At 30.2% G+C, this 18,018-nt stretch overlaps 2 protein-coding genes and 1 long non-coding RNA gene across 3 annotated transcripts; 2 read left to right on the top strand and 1 right to left on the bottom strand.

Moving 5' to 3' along the window:
* Positions 1-1,302: 1,302 nt before the first annotated feature.
* Positions 1,303-3,284, bottom strand: LOC133804863 (uncharacterized). Its single transcript, XR_009878669.1, has 4 exons — positions 3,019-3,284; positions 2,461-2,506; positions 1,845-1,918; positions 1,303-1,659 (listed from the first exon to the last, which is right to left on the bottom strand). It is a non-coding gene; the product is annotated as an uncharacterized LOC133804863 (long non-coding RNA).
* Positions 3,285-10,053: 6,769 nt separating this feature from the next.
* On the top strand, positions 10,054-10,584 carry LOC133806503 (protein ASYMMETRIC LEAVES 2-like). The gene has a single exon (XM_062244595.1). The coding sequence runs from the start codon at positions 10,054-10,056 to the stop codon at positions 10,582-10,584; it is 531 nt and encodes a 176-aa protein (XP_062100579.1).
* Positions 10,585-15,256: 4,672 nt separating this feature from the next.
* On the top strand, positions 15,257-17,751 carry LOC133806502 (DUF724 domain-containing protein 6-like). The gene is made up of 6 exons (XM_062244594.1): positions 15,257-15,733; positions 16,089-16,514; positions 16,625-16,832; positions 16,920-17,038; positions 17,218-17,281; positions 17,369-17,751. The coding sequence occupies exons 1-6, from the start codon at positions 15,257-15,259 to the stop codon at positions 17,749-17,751; spliced, it is 1,677 nt and encodes a 558-aa protein (XP_062100578.1).
* Positions 17,752-18,018: the final 267 nt, after the last annotated feature.

The following is an 18,018-nucleotide window of genomic DNA, read 5'->3' as shown; positions in this document are numbered from 1 at the left end:
TTTTTAGTGTTTAATTCATTAATTTTTAATATGATTATAGATTTTTTAATTTAAAATTACACACATGGCGCTGACATGGCCAAGACACATCAGCATGTAAAGAGTCATGTCAGCCTTCTGTTAGCCACATGTGTTGAAAGTTAACGGAAGTCCTTCTTTACATTACTGTGAATATTTTGGGGGGAATTTTTAACGGCCTGAAAAAATTAGGGGGCACGATACGATAGTAGTATAGTTCGGGAGGTAAAAATCCTAAATAGCCTTTTTTTCCTCATCTCTTACCTTTTCTAATTAAATCCCTCTTAAAATTTAAAAAATAAAAAAAATTATTTTCACACCCCTCTTAATTTTTAATAATTACAATATTATCCATAAAACTTTCTTCCCACACTTTTTTATATTATTATTACTAAATAATGAAAATATTATTAAAATCACTATCTCCTAAACAAAATTGAAACTTAAATCATTGTCACTAACGTAAAATATTCATGATGATCAATGACTTCATATCATGACAAGTGTTTTGTCTTTTACATCTCATTTTCATGGCTTAATTACCTTTCTTTTCTCTTTGTGTTTTTATTTAGTCTTTTTATTGATGTCAATCTCGATTGTCATGTTGTTATCATACACAATTTTTAGAATGAAATACAATAAAATACAAAAAAAAAAAAAAAAAACTTCAGTATAATTAAAATCTTTAGCATCTCCACATCCACATCCACATCCATATTCATATTTATATTTTGTTCATCCATTAACTTTTTTTTTAAGAGTTTTGTTTTTTTAATTGATAATCTAACATTTTTTTAATGTTTATACCTAATAATTGAGAGGGTGTGTTAAAATTAGGGTTTATAATTATAATTGTTTGAGGATATTTATGTCAATTTACACATGATTATATTTGTAGATGGCTAATTAATTACCCTAATTAATTACCCATTAATTATCAAAAGGGTGAGTGGAGAAAAAAAGTGTGGCAATAGTCACACTCTTAAACAATATAAATGAAAAATATATATAATTTTAAAAGGGTAATTTAATTAGTCAATCTTAGCAATTTAAACAGTATAAAATGATTCTTATTCCATTTTCACTCAGTTTTACTAAACAATCTAATAAAATAATAATTTCAAGCACAAAAATCACAAAAAGGTCCACATAAAATAGAATATAAAAAATCACAATTTGTTCTCATTTGTGAGGCCTTTACCTACAACATCATATAAATATATATATATATATATATATAACAAGTCTTTTGTGACAACATTATTTTATATATATATATATATATATTGAATAATTGTTGTTTATATCAATGTAAGTCTTAGTGTGTCCGAAAACAAGTCTTTTTGGTAACAGATTCATGGTTGAATGAAGTCATCCTAAGGAAACAGTTCTCATACTCTGTCATGTAATCTAGTTTAGTTTGATTTAATCATGTAAGTACTCAAAAATGGAAATAAAACTAACACTAGCTGATGAAAAATAACATGAATCTAAGACTACATTTGATGTATAACTTCCAACTTCAGACTCCATTTTAGTCCTCCATTCTTCAAAAGAAGAGGCAAGTCTTGTAATACATTTTCTGCTATGTATTCCCACGAACTTCTGGTAAAGCCCTCTCAGTCACTTTGCTGTAACTTTCTGTGAAGCAAAATCATTATCAAACAATCAAAATCAGAAAATCAACCAAAAACATACAGACAATGAGATTCCTATCGGTAATGTGGCCGTTCGTCATGTGCAGTAGCCATAAGCCAAGCAGTAACCATTATATTAGTGAAGAAAAAAAGTTATTAAAGGAGACAGAGATGACGATTAGTGTATACCTGCAACTAGAGCACCGACTGCCAAACAAAATGTCCCAACTTGAAGGACTCTGATAACCTCAAGCATCCGAGAGCTGATATAAACCAAGTTAAAATCAGTATTAGGCAAGAGGTATAGTGATACTCCTCATTCCATGATTCTATGACTAGAAATATATGTTGAAGCTAGAGATATGAACCAAAAACACTATATGAATTGTTTGAACATATCCGTAAAGCTAAATTATAGGAAAGTTGCTTCTTTATATCTATGTCTAGATAACTTTTAAACTAGAAAATTTAAACTAATAAACAACTTCAAAACATTGCATTAATGGACAAAATTTTCGTAGTAGCTCTTCTAAGAGCCAAATAGGCAGTGCTAAAACTAATACTTAGCTGATACTCTACTAGAAAGTAGACACTCAAACACATTCGCATCGCGCACACATATATAAATTTTTAATATAATTATCTTACAGGATCAATAACAGTTAGCCATTATGTATCTATGGATTTTACAGATATGAGACAAAGGGAACGCAGAGATATTTCTAAAAAAATACTACTGTAACAAATAAATAGCATTTAGACTTCTCTTTCTGTTTTGCCAGAGACAAGGGAGATGATAGCTAACCTTTGGAGATAGTTTTCCAGAAGCATTTCAATTTCTTCTTCCACTTCTGCATAAAACAAAACAAAACAAAATCAAACCCAAGAAAACTACAATATTGCTAGATGTCAGGATTAGAATTACCCTCAGCAATCTGCTGTTCTACGGCAACAGAGCATTTTAAAATCTCTATTGTTGCTACTAAAGAGAGTTCATTGCATGAGTAATTTCCATGGGCTACACCAAAGTAGTGTTTTCATTGATTTAGGAGACTTAAAAAGTTGCCACTTTGTGATTTTACACATTTATGAAAGATTAAAAGTGACTAAGAAGTAATATATGGCAAAAGATTAGAGATTGAACTGATGTTCTTTTCATACTTACAGTAAATGATCAGCATGAAAAAAAAAACAAGAAAGAAAGAAAGAAAGAAGCTTATTCTTATAATACAAAACAAACCTCAAGCATAAAAGGCATTGATGGTGCTCCATTTATATGGTTTGGGTTCAGTCGAGGCCATAGAGTTTCTACAAAAGCATTGTAAAAATTGAAAAATTGAATAAAAATAAAAATGAAACTTACCAAACATTGGGAGCTTTGGAACTGTAGAAGTCGACGATGGGGATATTGAGGACCTTTGGAGCTGTGGAAATGAACGAGAGAGACAAAGAGCGAGAGAGGCGGAGCTTCATCGGACCAAATCGCATAGAGAGAGAGAGAGAGAGAGAACGATGGGGTTTTGAGGGTTTGAGTAAATCTCATTTGGGGAAGACGATAATGGATCGGTTGGTAGGACTGAAAATTGAGATGTCATTTGTGTTAGGAAAATCAGAAAATTACCAATAAAAAAAAAACAAAACAAAACAAAACAATGAGATGTCATTTGTGTTAGGAAATTCAGAAAACTACCAACAAAAAAAAACTAAACTAAACAATTGGCCCTCTCATCTCATCTCATTTATAATCAATTTATTTTATATATTAAATCCATATTTAAATTTGAGATCTTATTATGTATATATTTGGCAAATACCTTTTTTAGTTTTTTTTTTAATTTTGTATTTCTTGGGCATTTTCGGTATTTCATAAATGTTTTTTAAATAATTAAATCACATTATTATAGGAAGGAGTACTATATTCTATATTGGTCTCTCATAAACTCGTATTAACTATCTTCTAGAATGGTTGTACTCAAAACTCCCTCAAAAGTCAATGTCTCTACAACAAAAAGTACTTTTATATGATGTTTTAAAAGGTCTTATTTTATGATGTTTAAGGCTAAATGTTCTTTAAAATTTAAAATTGCATTTATTAAGAATATTATTATAGTTATGATTGTTATTAATTTTTATTTTAATTATTGTTTAATTAAAATATATTTGAAATTAATTATAGGTAATTATTTCCAATCTTAGTTTTTAAATTTGTCAAGATTCTTCATAATTAGTTATTTTTTTTAATTATCAAACTTATTTTTTCTTCAATTAAATTAATGTTAAATTTATGAATAATCTTTTTTTTAAATTATTTTTTAAAAATTATTTATTATTTGTTAAGTTTATTATTACTTTGTTATATTGCTAAGATTATTATAAAAATTCATATTATAATTATTATTTAATTAATTAATTAATTGACTTTCTCCAGCGGCTTGCTTTGGCAACGTGCTCCATCAACCTCATTTATGCTCACAATTTGCAACCTCCAAGTTAATCTCTCACAAACTAAGAACTAATTTAGTAACCATCTTCTAATTATGCTAGTAGTTGATGGACCCAAAACGGGTATGTTTAAAAATTTATATATCGCAAGCGCACGAATCGTCCATATAGAATAGTGATCGTAAGCAAGGATGTTGAACCCAAAGGAGTTGTCTAAAATCGAAAATGAAACTATTTTAAATCAAAAGTAATAAATTCTAATCTAGTTCCAAAGATTGATAAGTTTTAATATTATGAACATAAAATAAAAGATTGAAAAATAAAGCTATTTAAGATAATGAAAATAAACCAATAATGAGTTGAAAATAAGTGTTAAAAGAAAAGATTATTAAGATACTAGAATCCACAAAATGTAAGTTTAATAATATTTATTAGTATATTGATTCCCAAGTGTTAGTGATAGTTAAAATAATTTAAACTATCCTTTTTCAAAAAGATTTATAATTTCAAACACAAATTTCTTATAAAAAGATAGGATTTTTCTTCACTTTTCAAAATTATAATTTCAAAGCATTTAGTGTAAATCAATATAATGAAATAACAAATAAATCAATGAACATTATTTATAAGGCAAAACATAATATTTTTGTTCTAAGCATGATTGTGTACAATTTAATGACACATCTTACACAAAGAATATTATGTTTATGCACTAATGAAGAACAAAGTGTAAATATGTTCTAACAATCTAAAATACAAGATATTTAAGATGAAAGAAATATATGAAGAAGAAAAATCCATAGACTTTGTTGCATTACAAGGGAAATCAACATACAACATAAATATTACCTAGTTACAAGTTGCTTCATCATGATCTTAATAATCTTATGAAAAAGATTAGAAGCACATAACTAGAGTAGAAATTACAAAATAAATGACATACATACTTGCAAAATGCTCTTGAAAAACCCAAATGGAATATAGAAAATGAGAGAAAAATATGGTAACCAAAACATTAAGCACCCAAAAATGGTCTTCAAAACCCTTATTTATAGCCAAAATGAGATTATTAAAATAATCAATTTAAATTAAGTAAATTGATTAAATTAATAATAATATGGTAAATAGGGGTAAATTATCGGAGTGATGATGATTTTGGGTGAAAAATGTGTAGAAAAGTGGGTAAAAAGGTGGTATTTTTAGACAAGGGGACAAATGGTACACTTGAGTTATTTATGGGCTCAAGAAAAATAAAGGGGCTGGTGGCAGGCACACGGTTGGAGAGTGTCTTTCGGATTGGGCCTTGGGCAGGCGCAGGTGGAGTTGGGCCCAAAATCTGGGCTGGCGTGGAGGAGGAAATGGTGGCTGCTGGTTGATGTAGAAGCCAAAAGCTGAGAAGGAGAAGGCTGAATGTTGAGAGAAAATGGGACAGGTGGCGGCTGGGCAGTGAGTCTCGGCTGCAGGGAGCAGGCGGGCTGGGCCAGGGGGCAGGCGGACTGGGCTGGGCCAAGGCTGGGGTTGGGCCGGAGGTGGCAGTGGGCCTGGCGGGCCTGCTGAAGGAATGAAGCTTCAGCTGAGTGCTTGGCTGAAGCTTGGTGCTGAAAATTGCTGAATAGGGTCACGTGAAGGCTGAAGCTGAGTGCTTCAAAGTGAGGTGACAGCTGGCGTCTTGGTGAATGGCAGCTAGGGACAATTGCTGCTGCTGCTTCAGCGTCCGTACGGCATGCTTGGAGGAAATGGTGGGCCGGCTGGAGCATGGGCAGGAGGCACGGGCCTGGGCTTCACGTGGCTGGGCCGAAATTGTTACAAAAATGCTACAATTTCTTTGTTTCTTCCACAAAAATGCCACAAATGAAATAATTATCCTACAAAATAAATTATAAACTAAATTAAAATTAAATATTTTTATTAATAAAATATACCATATAACTCCCATGAAAACATTAATTAAAATTTAATTTACATAACATTTAAGCTCAAAATTGCATCTTTTAACTCATTACTTAACAATATTAATTTTAAATAATTAAACTATAACATAACACAATAAAATATCTATAAAAACATATAAAAATCTAGAAAATTACAATAAGACTAATAAATGCAAAATTACTTAAAAACTTAATAAGTTAATTAAAAACTCAAGAACTAAGCAACAATTAGCATATAAAATATGGTAAAATAACTCTATTTTGTAGAGTTATCAGTAGTTTGTGATATTCAGAACATTTGACTATGTTTAGTGTCACGAATTGTACTAACTTCACTTAATATTCCACTTAGTCACTCGGGAATCCTAGTAATGAGAAAACCACATCATTGGTACTCACAATTTGCAACTTTCGAGCCAATCTCTCACAATTATAGAAACAAATTTGGTAATCATCCACCAATTAGGTTACTAGTTATGATATTTATAATAATTGACTATGTCTAGTGTCACTAATTGAATTAACATCCCGCTTCTTCACTCAGGAGTCCTACCAATGAGGACACCACCTCATTTATACTCACAATTTGCAACCACCAAGTTAATCTCACAAACTAAGAACTAATTTGGTACCCATCTACTAATTATGTTACTAGTTTTTTATATTCAAAACATTTGACTATGTCTAGTGTAACCAATTATACTAACATCCCTTAATATCCCACTTAGTCACTCGGGAATCCTAGTAATGAGAAATCTCATCATTGGTACTCACAATTTGCAATTTCTGAGCCAATCTGTCACAATTAAAGATCTAATTTGGTTACCATCCACCAATTAGGTTACTAGTTGTGATATTTAGAATACTATGTCTAGTGTCACTAGTTGAATTAACATCCTGCTTCTTCACTTAGAAGCCCTACCAATACGGAAACCACCTCATTTATACTCACAATTTGCAACCACCAAGTTAATCTTTCACAAACTAAGAACAACTTTTGTAATCACCCACTAACTATGTTTCTAGTTTGTGATATTAAGAATATTTAACTATGTCTAGTGTCACCAATTGTGCTAACATCCCATTTTGCAACCATATACAATGACGACGTGTCGTCGCAATTTCCCAGTCCAACTGAAAAGGGATTTCCTACCGCGACGACTGCGTTTTATCGTTGTTATAGGTTGCTACACATACGGACCTACAACGACACTATTTTGGCGACGACTTCTTGTTCTACAGTGACGGCAAAGTTTTTTTCTTGTAGTGCGAGATGCAGACCTGCCTACGACTTACGAATGGGCATGGAGAAGATGGAGGATTAGAGAAAACGATTTTTATATCAAGGGCATGGAGAAGAAGACGGGTGTAATGTGAGTGAGAGAGACTTACGAATGGGCCCATTTGATTTAGGTTATTTTAACGGGAATTTTTAAAAAATATGACTTTTATACCATCAATGTGCAAAATATATAAGAATTATACTTTTCTTAATTTGTTCAGAAAAAAATTATTAAAAAAAAATTAAAATTTAGGAAACACAATTAATAGCTAACTAAAATATGGAAATGCCATTTTTTTTTTATCATAGTTGTGTTTTATTTGATTTTGAAGGTAATATTATTTATTTTTTTCAATTTTTTATTTTTTCCTTCATTTTTTAATTAGTTTTTCAGTTTTTTTTTTATTCTTTTCCTTACCTATTTTTTCTTCCATTTTTTCATTTTTTTTCTAACAATTTTTTCCATCATCATTTTTTTCTTTCAATTTTTCCATTCTTCTTCTTCTTCTCATTTTTATTCATTTATCTATTTTTTTCTTTCATTTGTATTGTATTGTTTTTTTATCATATTTTTTCAGTCTTTCCTTTTGTTTTTCATTTTTTTCCTTCTATTTTTTCTTCATTTTTGTATTTATTATTTTCTCCTTCAATTTTGTTACTTTTTTCACACATATGAGCTTTTTTTCTTCTCCCATTTTTTTTCTATTAATTTTTTCATTCATATTTTTCTTGCTTTCCATTTTCCATTAATTTTCTTCTTCTTATTTTCATTTTTATTCATTCATCTGTTTTTTTTTTCCTTCATCATTTCTTTTTTTTTTCTTCATATTTTTTTAGTTTTCTTTCGTAAGTTTTTTTTTCCTTATTTTTTCTTAATTTTTTGTTCTTATTCTTTTCTCATTCATTTTTCACACATATTTTAACATTACATAAATTAATTTACTATTTTTTTATTTGTAATATTTTATTATAATTTTTTTATAGTTTTTTTATTTACTATTTTTTTATGTAAAAAAATTCAAATCAATTTTTTCAGCATTTTCTTTTTAGTGTAACCTTAATAGGAACACCAAAATTTGGAAAGAAAACTAATAAAAATATGAAAACGTAAATGAGTAACCACTTACCCTGATGAGAACATTCAAATCTAGAAAATATATATATATATATATATATATGAAGAAGATGGGAGAGAAGGGAAAAGGGGGTGGATCTGATTTTTTTTTTCTATCTTCAGATTTGTGGTAACTGGTTACCCACCCGTTCTTTGTGTGTATATTTCTGGGGGTAACTGGTTACCTTCCCGTTCTTTGTGTGTATATTTCTGGGGGTAACTGGTTACCTTCACGTTCTTTGTGTAGATATTTCTGGGTTCTTTATGGTAACTGATTACCTATGTTACTAAAATCATAGTTATTTCTTTCTTTTTTTAATGAAGTGTTCTTCCTCTTTTTCTTTCAAATTTGATGTTTCTTTTCATATCTAATATGAGTAATCCGTCACCCCTCTTATGGCAGAATGTTACTCCTCTCAGGATAATTGGTTACCCTCTTGGTACATGTTATTTAACCTAGCTCTAGGATTATTTTTTTTTACAAAAATGTGAAAGATCAATCAAGTAACTGGTTACCCTACCCAGGATTTGTAAAAAGAAACATACAATCTATAAAAAAAAAAAGGAAAAAATGTTTATAATAAATAAAAAATAATTTAAAACACAATTCATATTAAAAAAAAAAAGTGCAAAACAACCAAAGAAAAATTTAATACAAAATTAGTAATATAAAAATAATATAAAAAAGTAAATAAGCTAAAAAAATAATAATCAAATTACAAACATACTCTTCCAAATTAATAAAACTTGATTAAGAGTAAAACTATGGCATAAACCAACTTTTATACAAAAATATGGGAAAATAAACCCATAAAAGTAAAAATTCTTTAAAAAAAAAGTCATAGATTAACTCTTTTTGAAAAGAAAAAAACATATTTTTGCACATTCTATTAAAAATCTCATATAAAATGTAATTTTCTCTATTTTAATATACAATATTTATTTATTAAGTTTATTTCTTTTATTATTATTTTAACAAGGTTAATTAATTTCAAAAAATAAATCCTCATAAAAAACCAATTAATGGTGGGCAAATCGGTTAAAAAAAATTGATTATCAAAATTGATCTGAAGGTACTAGTTTTAACTGATTCTCAAAATTAATGGTATCAAGTGAGTAATACTCGTTAGAGGGTATCAAAACGAAACTTTGCCAAAATTCAGGATATTAAATAAACAAATTCCCTTAAAAAAAATAAAAAATTAAGAAAATAGATAGAATAATTTTGAGAAATTTTAGAGGTGAGAAATTTATATTTTATAAATATAAATATAAATATAGATAGATTTAATTGTCCATCAATTTCATATGTCTCAATCTTCTCCTTTATTTTTTTTTTTTTTTGTAGTATACCAAAAAAGAAAAAGAAAAGACTTGCTTGATATAAAATATTAGATTTTCCTTTCTAATATTAGATTTTCCATTAAACCGAAATTATTTGATATATATATATATATATATATATATATAACGATAGGGCTGTGTGTATTTTGAAATTAAACTGGATTAGGCAATTAATATATAAGGTGCTGCTTTTATTCGAATGTGCGTGATTTTCATGGTTGTGTCGCATCATAATTCAGAAGAATATATAGATATATATATATATAGAGAGAGAGAGAGGTATACATGGCATCTTCGTCTTCCAATTCGCCGTGCGGGGCTTGTAAGCTCCTGCGGCGGAAGTGCCAGCCGGAGTGCGTGTTTGCGCCGTACTTCCCGGCTGACCAACCCCAGAAATTCGCAAACGTCCACAAAGTGTTCGGAGCAAGCAACACCACCAAGCTTCTGAACGAGTTGCAGCCGAGCCAGCGGGAGGACGCCGTCAATTCTCTTGCCTACGAGGCCGACATTCGCCTCCGCGACCCCGTCTACGGCTGCGTCGGAGTCATCACCCTCCTCCAACACCAGCTCCGCCAGCTCCAGATGGAACTCAGTTGCACCATATCCGAGCTCTCCATGTACCAGAAGTACCTTGGAATCACCCAACACGGCCTCACCGTGAGCCCTCATCAGAATCTCATCTCGGGGGCTGCCGCCGCCCAGCAGATGATCACTTACGTATACGACGCCAGCAGCCTTCAAGGGATGGACGTTTCCGCCACCGCCGGCATCGGGCAGCAATCTAGGGACGGCCAGGGATTGCCGCCGCACCATTGATCTCTCTTAGTATAATAAATCATCATCATTTTCAATTAATTATCTGTTAAATAATTTGGACATGATCATTTAATCTGATTTTATTAATTGATTGATTGATTTCCAAAACTAATATTTGCTAACTTGCATACGTACTATTTAGTTTATTAATTTATTAATTAATTAATACGCTATGTAAAAATATATACTTCAATTTTTTTAGAAAATAAATAAATAAGGAATTACAAGATAGAACATTTATTTTGTTTTGTTTTCATTTTACATAATTTTGGGTAGTTTTTTTTAATATAAATCAGTGCTTCTGTTGGTGTCTGTTCTCACTTATGAGTCAACTATTAAGAGTTTGACCATTTATATGACCTTAATATTATGTATTAAAACATTATTACAACAGACGACTTGATAATATTTTTTATAATAATCACTTTCATTGTAACACATGACATGAGTTCGGGATAATATTTTGGTGTATATATTATTATTCTATTTAAATATATATATGTATATATATATTTGAACAAGAGTATATTCACTCAAAATATGTACCGAGTACTTCTTTTTTAAAATGAGTCATAATTTAAATAAATGCTATTAGTTAAAAAAAAATGATCACATCAATAAATAATATTTGGATATGAATATATTACTATCCATATATATAAATATAATTGCTTAAGAAGTGACAAATCTAAGAAAACTATAATATACAAATAATTGAAATAAATTTTAAGACAAATAATTAGGAGTAAGTCCAACATTATAAATAATATCAAAGTTGTTGAAAAAAAAGACCTAGATTATGCATCTTATATACGTTACTTTTTTTTACAACTATTTTACTTATTTTGTTTTCAATTACAAATAATTTGATCTTCCTATATTTTTATTTCTTTTTACTATATCTCATTAACAAGAAGACCTACGTACATATATATGTTTTGTCACAAATATTCAAGCAAAATTTATAATGTCTATAAAGTGATTTTGGTAGAGTGTCGGTGCATTGAAATTATTATATATATATGACAATTTTATTATAGGAGCTTCACTTTAAGCCCTATCGGTAGGACTCTCAGTGTTTCTCGACTCGTGAACAGTTTTTGGCGCGATTTTTTTTTATGACCGTGTATATTGTAGCTATTTAGAGTATCCTGCATTTTCAGAAAAAATTGAATAGTTTACAGTACCGAAAATTAGGTTCAAACATGTTGTTTTCCAAACGCATAAAAAAAATTAGTCACGCGTGCAACAATATATTTGAACTTAGTTTTCGGTACTGTAAACTATTCAGAATTTTCTGAAAATCGCGCTGATGCTCTAAATAACTACTAATAGGGCTTAAAGTGAAGTCCCTATAGAAAAATTCTCATTTATATATATATATATACACGAATCAACCATTATCCATTGCCTTTTTTTTTTTTGGAGTCTAATAATACCATATCTCCCTACAAAAAAAGAGATTTCGAGTTTGAATCCTTCTCCCTTATGTCAAGAAAAAAAAAATCGAAATATTTTGGTGGTTACCAGTAATCAGCCCCTTACATTAATAAAAAAAAGTAAGAAAAAAAAAGAATGTCTTATTAGCACCAAAATAAAATATCTTTGATTCATAGATAAGTTGTTTAATTTTTATATTAATTTTTGAGTCAAATTTATTACTTAGTATGATGTATACAAATTCGTTATTAATTGTTTGATAAATAATCGAAATTGTTTCACATAATATAACTGAATTTTAAATTTCATATTGGTAGAATCAAAGAGTCAATATCAATATATAAATATTTGAATTTTAGATTAATGTTATAATGCGAGAGTGATTACAACACAATAGATGTATTTATTTATTAATTAATTAATTAATACGCTAAGTATAAATATATACTTCAATTTTTTTAGAAAATTAATAAATAAAGAATTACACGACGAAATGTAGTAAAGTATACAATTTGGTTGGAGCAATATTTGCACACCGACCCCATATATATGGGGTAATAACGTTGCTTTGGTGATGCTCTTAGTTATTATGAAATACATGAAACAACTGTTGCAATTCTTCTTTGTCGTTTGAGATATCTTCTTCTGAATCATAATAATAATAATAATAATAATAATAATAATAATAACAATTCTCTATTGTTATTGGATCTTCTTTAGCTTTCATACCGTTTCTCCAGTTTATGTAGTGAATCTCATCCGTCTGCAAATTATTAACTAGATCTATTCATTACGATATATCTCACAAATCAATACTGTCTATCTGTATTATTAATCAATCTATGTCGAGTTCCATGAAGAAGGTGCAGCAAGAAAAATAATGGTCTTTTTTCTTTTGAATCCATTTTTGTTATTTGAAAACCGGTGATCTAACATGGTAAAGTTTCCTTCTTTATAAACAAACTGTTGAACCCACAACATGAAAAGCCTTTCTTTTTGGTTTTCCTTTTTCACCGAATGAAATTGAAAAGTGCTATATATCAAAGAACATAAAGCTAGCTAACATCGACAAGCAAAGAAAGATAGAAAGTTAGGAAAAGGGGTTTGCTTGTTTTGGTGACGATGAGAAGAGAAAGAACCAACCTTTAAATCAAGACAATGTCCGTCTTTGACCCAACAGTTATGCTCTGACGTGGCTGTTTCTGCGACAGAGTTGTTTACCCAACAGTTTTGAAAGGATTGCTCTAAAGTTTGTTTTAATTTGTTTTTTTTATTGATTAAGTTTTTCATTTATTATTAATTAATTAATTTCCAAATAAGACCTAATAAAAAAAAAAGGGAAAATCACATTTTATACTAAAAAAAAATCATTATTCCCTTATTATAACATATTTTTTTTTCTTTTTATAGTATAAAGTACATTATTTTTTTTTTATTTTCATTTATTATGTTGCGATTTTTTAAATTATTTACATTTATATAATATATTAATAATGGGACAGTACCCGTTGTTTATGTTAATATTTACATATATTCATATTTAGGTCAATTTTAGAACAAATACTAAAATATAATTTTAAAATATATTTTTATGCATTAATGTAATACTTGTAGATTTTTTACTTTTTTATTTTCGATGACTAATATCAAAGATTTTTATTTTCATAATCAATTGGTATAATTATATATATAGAAAGTCTTTGAGTCTTGAGTCCACTAATATTTTTTTTTAGTTTTCTTTATTGTATGTACATACAAAAAAACCTAATAATATATCCTATTATATATTAAGAGCCAATATACTCTTTTCTACCTGAAATTCGTCTAATCTTTTTTTGTTGTTTCCATTGTTATCTTTTATTTTTTTTCTTTCATATTTTTTGTCTTTTACGTGTCTCTATATATTTATATTTGTTAATTTTTGTTTTGTCCCATATAATACATTAATTATATACAACAATAAATATTATGCATTCAATTTGATGTTTTTTTTTAATTAAGTTTACTATTTTAAATTTTATGTATATTTTTTATATGGGATTTTGTATATATAATCTAAGATCATTTAAATAACAAAAAAATAGTTATAAATATAATTTTATACTTATTTATATGTATATATATAGAGGTCCTCTATTTCAATGACTCAATTGATCATATGCTACATGTACAAGGGCCAAAGAATGTGATTACATTTTATACAAGAAGTTAAAAAAAAGGTAAATAGCATATAGAGTCTCTAAATTTCACTAGTTATATAAGATCTCTAACTTCTTTTAGTAGCAATTAAATCACAATCTTTATTTTTTGCTCATATAGGTCCCTAATTTATTAAATAGACCCTATATTGGAGAATATATAAGATAAATGTCGAGAACACTTAGAGTCCTACCGGTAAGGTTTAAACTATTCAAAGTGAAGCCCCTAAATATATATGATAATTTTTTTATAAGGGCTTCACTTTAAGCCCTACCGATAAGACTCTCAGTATTCTTGATCTTTGAACAATTTTTGTCGCGATTTTTTTTATGACCATGTATATTGTAGCAATTTAGAACATCAACGCGATTTTTAGAAACTTTTAAATAGTTTACAGCATCAAAAACTAGGTTCAAACATGTTGTTGCACCCATGATTAATTTTTGTTATGCACGTGAAAAACAACATATTTGAACTTAATATTCAGTAATGTAAACTATCTAAAATTTTCTGAAAATTTATAAAATACTCTAAATACTATAATATACATATTTATAAAAAAAAAATCACACACTGTTTACGAGTAAAAAATAATAAAGAGCCCTAGAATTGTTATATATATAGCATAAATTACCATAGAAATTTGTTTTTGTATTCTTTATGAAATATTGTATCTATGTTACGTAAATAATATGAGCGGGTGTACGTGCAAAAGACATGTATCATACCCTAGTATAGTTTATATAATATATATTTTCATATAAAATGGATATGATGCCTTGAACCAATACTCCTACTACTGTCGAATGCTATGATTTTGTTTCAGAGATAATTGTAAGGAGTAGCTAGCTAGCACTACGTCAGTTTTAGATCAAAACCCTTCCTTTCCTTTTCACTGTGTGTAGTCAACTCAGTCTTTAAGTCAAGACTCTTCTTCTTCGTTTTCATCTTCACCGTTTTCATCTTCACCGTTTTCTTCAGTTCCAAGCAAAACTCTTACTCTACTACTCACACACACACACAGTTAGTAGAAATGGAGGAGGGTTTCACTGAAGGTTCTACAGTCGAGGTCTGGAGCAAGGAAGATGGGTTTCAGAACGCCTGGTTCTCCGCCGTCGTTCTCGAACCACCGACCCATACTCTCACTCCTTCTCTCTCTCCCGTCAAGAAGAAGACGAAGCGTACCAAAAACGACAACTCAAAGGTCGTCGTTCGATATCTACACATGCACGCCGACGACGGCAAGGAGCTTCTTGTTGAGAAGATCGACAGCTTTTTCGTCAGGCCAAATCCTCCTCCTGACACGGAGCCCGATAAGCCATTTGCGCAAAACGACGTCGTTGATGCCTTCCACCACGATATCTGGTGGACCGGAGTCATCATCAACGTCGAAAACGACAACTATACTGTTCGCTTCGCCATCCCATCTGATCTTCTCTACTGCAACCGCTCTCAGCTCCGACCCCACTGGGATTGGGTCGATAAGAAATGGGTACGGTCTGGAAAACAGGTATTGTACTCCTCTCAAGAATGAATATGTTTCTGGTTTTCGTTCCAGGGTTTTCAAAGGCTTCAACTTTGTATTGAGCTATATATAATCTCTGCTATCCGGACATGCATTTTTCAAAGGCTTCAACTTTGTATTGAGCTATACATAATCTCTGCTATCTAGACATGCATTTTCCTTTAAAAAAAAAAAAGTTTTTTCACTTCTCTATTTTCTGGGTAAAACGACTTAGTTTGTGCGATAAGTGTATTTCCAGACTATCTTTTTGTTTCTTTCAACTTGTTCAAGGCTTTGTTTAAGTATATATAATAATGATAGTGCTTTTTCTTTTTTTGGAAAAAAAAATGATTGTTTGCAGGAAATTAAGTATTCGAAATTCAGACCAGGAACAGGAGTAGAAGTGAAACTGAGTACTGAAAATGAGGGCCTTGCATGGATCCCTGCGGTTGTGATTGGGGAAATTGAAGGCTCAACTTCTGTTCTGGTGAAGTATAAGACGACAAATAAAGATTATGCTGAGAAAGTTTCTGTAGCACAGCTGGAGATGATTCGACCCCAACCTCCAAAAATGAGTGAGGATGATAAAGATTTTGAGTTGTGGGTGAAGGTGGATGCTTTTTGTGATTTGGGTTGGTCAGTTGGAGAGGTCACTAAAATTCTTCAACACAGAAAGTATGGTGTTGCTGTTGCTTTTGGGGTGGAGAAGAAGGAGATGAAGTTTGATCACACTCAACTGCGCTATCACTTGGATTGGGTTGATGGAAAATGGGTTAACAAATCAAGGGTATGCATACATACATACATTCATACATACCTGTTGTGTTAGCTATTCTTAATTCAGGTTAATTAGACTGAAATTGAATAACCTTTATCTGTGTAATTTTTCTCTTTCAGGAGAACCTATCTACACTAGTTAGTCGGCAAAAATCAACATGTGATGAAGGTAGAGGTATTGGGTCATCGACCTTAAATGGAAGTTTGGGTTGTGTTACCGAAAAAGGAACATCTTGTTCAACAAATGTGCATGACAATCAAATGTCTCCTCCTGGTGTTGATAATTCATCAACATTTGAACTTGAAGAGCTGCAACTCTCAACTGCAGGTATCGATTAATGGTTCTCGGTTAGCTTGTTTAACTCAAGTTATTTTAGTACTCAGAGAAATAAAGGGAATTTCACTGATTTTGCAGGTAAGGGGTCTTGTGCACAAATGGTAAATGGCAATGATAATCTTAAATTGAACCAAGTAGAAGAACTCGGCGATCAGGGCAGGTTAGGGGAGCCTCAAAAAGAACCAGTCTCTTCTCAGGTATCAGAGAAGCTATTCTGATATACCTGAAATGATAAATCTTGTTATCTCATTAGTAGAGACTAGGCCTTGAAAAAGACTTGAATTTATACTTTTATTTTGATTTTGATCCTCTTTACAGTAATTTACATAAATATTAATTTTGTTGCTTATTATAATTTTTTCTCCTTTGAATTTAGGAGGGGGGTCAAAATGACATTGGATCCATTTGTGAAATAGACAGATATGCAGAACAAACTGAGGGTGCAGTAATTTACATTATCATTTTGAGCTAGAAAGAATTATTCCTTTAGAAATCTTTGTGACATGGGTGTTTTTTTTTATTGACAGATAGCAATGTTCCCATTGTGAAAAGATCTACTATTTGGGAATTAGTAGATTCATTAGAAGTGTTCAAAAAATTGCCACAGAATCCTCCTCAGTGTCATTTGGTGATGGCAGGCAGTAAAATTGAGCTTGAAGTACTAGCTTTGACTAATAAGGTAAAGTTTGCATTTGTAATTGACCAGATCTCCAAGTTGCAAGAAGCTACTACAACGGATACTGTTGATTCCATAATAGAGCAATTGACCAAATTGCAAAATATGGGATTTGATGTGGAGTTACTAAAGAATTATCTGAATGAGTTTAATAGACTCAAACTTGGGTTAAAAGATGTTAAAACTAAACTCATGGAGCATGTTGGCTGTCACAGCAATGAGAAGTCATTATGATTTGGTTAAGAATTCCATGGTGACCCATCATAGAGTTTGGTAAATGGCCTATGTTTTGGTCAAGTGCTAAGGATGTAACTGTATATGTTTTGGTTAAGTGCTAAGTATGTAATTATGTTTAACTATAGTTGTAGTTTGTTTATATCATCGGATCGGGTATCTTGGGTGTTTTTGTCTTTGTGACATAGTACCTGGCTAGTTATTAGAGTTCTTGTAATTAAAATAGCAAGTTTGAAATTAATATTAAACCATGTTAATGAGTTTGTA

This window comes from Humulus lupulus, chromosome X (genome assembly GCF_963169125.1).
Source record: "Humulus lupulus chromosome X, drHumLupu1.1, whole genome shotgun sequence".
In the NCBI taxonomy this organism is placed as follows: domain Eukaryota; kingdom Viridiplantae; phylum Streptophyta; class Magnoliopsida; order Rosales; family Cannabaceae; genus Humulus; species Humulus lupulus.
The sequence above is the reverse complement of the archived record's forward strand: the minus strand, read 5'-3'. Positions and strand labels throughout refer to the sequence as shown.